Source organism: Puntigrus tetrazona, chromosome 2 (assembly GCF_018831695.1).
Source record: "Puntigrus tetrazona isolate hp1 chromosome 2, ASM1883169v1, whole genome shotgun sequence".
In the NCBI taxonomy this organism is placed as follows: Eukaryota; Metazoa; Chordata; class Actinopteri; order Cypriniformes; family Cyprinidae; genus Puntigrus; species Puntigrus tetrazona.
The window spans coordinates 16,545,025-16,548,919 of record NC_056700.1 but is presented as its reverse complement, the minus strand read 5'-3'; the positions used below and the strand labels follow the sequence as shown (position 1 = coordinate 16,548,919).

The window sequence follows — 3,895 nt, the reverse complement described above, 5'->3', positions numbered from 1 at the left end:
AGCTTATTCATATCAATTTATATAAACATATCCATAACAGTATTGCAGTAAAATATAAATATTGGGCCACTTAATCGGGGTGGGGGCTGATGAAACACTAGAAATTTCCCCGATAAAAAAACAACAAACAAAAAAACAGGCTGAATGTTAAAACGGTTTGCCATAAACAGTCCAGTCTGACAATGCTTTGGTAAACATAAGACTCTGGATTCCCCTAGGTATTAAAGGGCGATAGAAAAATAACCCCCCTAATCTTTTCGTTATTTAATGTACTCATGTACATAATTAAATTTAAGGGCCCTTTTTATTTATTTATTTATATTATCGAGGTGTTAAGGTGAAACTGAAGCCGGTGCGGCCACTGAATATCACTTACCGTACACCCGCACCCATCCCTGCTGCTGGCAAAACGAGTCCATCAAAATCCCATCGACCACAGGGTCTAAAGAAATCATGCCTCCCTGAACCGAGTCCACGTCGCCACCGGTCAGTGAATCCGTCTCCATGCTCGATACACCTCCACGGTAACGTCCAGGTAAAGACTCCAGCCTGGTTGGATTTCCACGCGCGTGGCACGAGAGCCTCGGTCGCAATGTTTTCCGTCGATCTGAGTTGGTTTAGTATCAAACCGGCTAACGAGAGTTTAAATAAAGCCGGATAAACTAGCGACAGCAGTATGGCAACGTTCAAACTAAACGTTTGGAGTTTCCCATATTTTTCTTTGTTTCACAGTTGGGATATAAATTATGTACGCGCGACTCTAATCCGTGTTTACATCACCGCGCGCCGTAGCTAGGCAGTCGACAATAAAATACAAAAAAAACAAGGAAATACGATTAAAAAGCGTCGGTAGCGTATTTAAACACTTGTCTCACCATAAAAAAATACGAAAGTGCAAAGTTTCAGATCGCCCCGGTTAAATCAGTAGCCGCGAGTTAAAACAGAAGCAACAAGCAGCAGTTTGTAAAGTTATATTCGGATGAGCTGCTGTTTCTCGTCGGTGTCCGTGAGTCAGGTCGTAGTAATAATTGAATGAATCCAGGCGTCGGTTTTCCTGGATCGACGGCAGGAGTTCACTGCATTGTCCTTGCGGTCAGAAAATCAGCAAAATAACAGCAAGTATCAGTTTATTGTTCTGTCGTCCACTTTAAGTGTGAGTCGTTGTTTGGAACTGCCTCCCTCCCTTCCTCCCGGTCCTGCGCTGAGGACAGACAGCCCTTTTCACACTTCAAAATCCAGACCGCTTTTCCACCTCAATCACATGCCATTGCCAGCCTGTGCGCTGGGATTCAGGGGGAACTAGAAGATGACCGAGTGACTCGAACAGCACACGTTTGCGTTTTAAGCCGATCCAGGCAGCTTTTTACTACTTTTACAAATTTATTCAAATTCGGTTCAATATTGTGAAATACGCAATGTAATGAAATACGACATTGTAAGACAGCATCTATCGACATAGTAAGACAGATGTGAGCTGATTGTCGGGTGAGACATCTGCTGGTTAACCTAGTGCAAAAAATGTCATAAAAATGTATTTCATTTAATTTGACGTTGCGTTTAGTTATTAAATAACATATTTTGTTATAACATATCATGAATGAAACATACATGTCATATTTGATTTGATCGATATTGAAAGATAGTTTAGCTATGCACGAAAAAGCGGCCTCTGTCTCCACTTAGTGTTGATTAAGCACATCACACGAACAAACATGCATTTGTCACATTGCTTATATGAATTTTATTCTCATCAGTAAATAATTAAGAGAAATGTACATATTCTAAATTAAGTTGAATTTAAATAAAAATAAAAGTAACGTTTCAATTGCAATTTTGTGTCAGGGGTCAAACTATGTTGATGTAAGGATCTAATTTTTAATATTTGAACAGACTAAACACGGAGCATGTATTGAGTAAATGTTATATTTATTTGAATGAATGTGCAGTGTAGCCTTTCTTAAGTCTTTCTTGTCTTCGTTGTGGCTTCAGCTGTGAATGAATAAGAAACAAAAAAACTTTATTGAATAATAATAAAAAATCAGTAGAAATGTCCAGAAACGAACATTAATATTTCATTGTTTGACACTGAATGAAGGTTACAGGTTAAATCGGATAAAGCAGATATATCTGTTCTCACATTGTGTGTTAAGCTTGAGAAGAATAGGTCCCAGTACGTCTTCAAGGTGTTTCTTTTGTTCGATGAAGTCTTGAACTGTTGCACTTTTGGTGTTATGTATCCAGTCGGATTTAGCAGAACAAGTGTTTATACACGTATTCTATATTAGCAACACACAAACATTGATTAGAGAACGTGTACTTTTGGGTTTGCTAAAAATATAATACGATCTGCGACTTATTGATTTGACCTTGTCCTCCTTATTGAGCTTTCCTTGAACTTTCTCTGGATCAGTTACAATATCCCTGACATGTTGTATTAATGCTTGCAAACTTAGTTTGGCCTCTGTCGGAAGAAAAAAGCAAAAAATGATCACCTGCCCCAATCATATGAATAGTCTCTGTGCTGAAATGTTTCACTTTCCTACCAGCCCATGCCAGATACTCTGCGCAGTCCAGCTTGTCATAACGCTGAGCCACATCAACAGCCTTCTCTCCACGGAAATTGACAGCTTGAAAATCAGCATTGAGCTCAAGCAAAGTTTTTAAAGTGTCCAGCTGACCCCACATGGCAGAATAATGCAGCGGTGAGTAGCCTACAGTAAGAGTGAACGATATTGATCATTTATTGGTAATAAACTTATGTGCAATGGCTTGTAAATTCTGTTCATGTACGTTAATTGGTTTATTAACAGTAATCCAAAACTGGTTTGCAGGTCTTCGATTGGCATTTTTCAGGCTAAGAAAGTTCTTAATCCTCTGTCATTTTAGTCCAAAAACATTTGATGAACTTGATATAGACATATATGCAATTTTCCAATATTTATATTTTATATTTAATCAAATGGTGCAAATTTCGGAGATAAATATAAAATGAAAAGCGTTTAGCCTAAATTAGAATTAGTTCAGTAATTCAGCTGAAACGACAATATTTACATTTTAGTCTAGTTAAAATGGCCAAGCAATTTTTTTTTGTAATTAAGGCTAAGTAAAAAGTAATTTTGCTGGCTATTTACCGCGCGCTGTGAGTTCATTGACGTCAGCGCCGTTCTGTACGAGCTCGCGCACGATATCGCTCCGACCAAAAGTACACGCAGCAAACAGCGCATTTCTTCCCACCTCATCTTTTTCCCACAAAATATTATCCGATTGCTGAGTTTCGTCGGCACTTTTTCTTTCCAAAAGACTCTTAAGTCCCTCTACATCATCATCTAAAGCACATAAAAGTACAGTTTTCTCCTCGGTTGACCGCATTGTGACTCGCGGAAGAGTGAGCGATGTTGTGTTTTGCTGTCTCTATGGCAACCGTGCAGCCATTTCGGTCGTTACTGTAACTGACCACGAGATGTCGCTGTTGAGTGTTTTATGAAATAAGAGTCGAGAAACAGAAGAGAAGAGTTTAAATGAGAAATGACTTTATCTTGGTGAAAATGGTTATAGAAAGCAGATTCTAAGAAAAAGAACAAAATGTGCTTAGCACCAACCCCTATTTATTTCTGTGGAAGTAAGTTAATTTACGTATCAGCTGCAATCTTAGACGAAAATATATACATGTATAGCAAATTTATACATGTTGTATTGTTACCAATAAAGAGAAAGAATAGAAAGTCATTGAAGGGTTCAGACTTTTCTGTTGAAATTACTTAATCATCTGAAATCTAGGAAAAGGTCTTGAATTGAAAAGAAAGATCATAATCAAAACTATGTATGTTAAGTCATATAGGCTTTGAAAAGTATCAAATCCATGATATATTAGTATAGTGTATAAATGTGTCCATTT

General features: G+C 37.9%; 1 protein-coding gene across 1 annotated transcript; it reads right to left on the bottom strand.

Annotated features, from left to right (window-relative positions):
* Positions 1 to 1,907: 1,907 nt before the first annotated feature.
* On the bottom strand, positions 1,908 to 3,584 carry ankrd45 (ankyrin repeat domain 45). Its single transcript, XM_043220290.1, has 5 exons — positions 3,132 to 3,584; positions 2,544 to 2,711; positions 2,367 to 2,461; positions 2,138 to 2,276; positions 1,908 to 1,989 (listed from the first exon to the last, which is right to left on the bottom strand). Exons 1-5 carry the CDS (start codon positions 3,367 to 3,369, stop codon positions 1,958 to 1,960), a joined length of 672 nt encoding a protein of 223 aa, XP_043076225.1. The 5' UTR covers positions 3,370 to 3,584; the 3' UTR covers positions 1,908 to 1,957.
* Between the last annotated feature and the right edge of the window lie 311 nt (positions 3,585 to 3,895).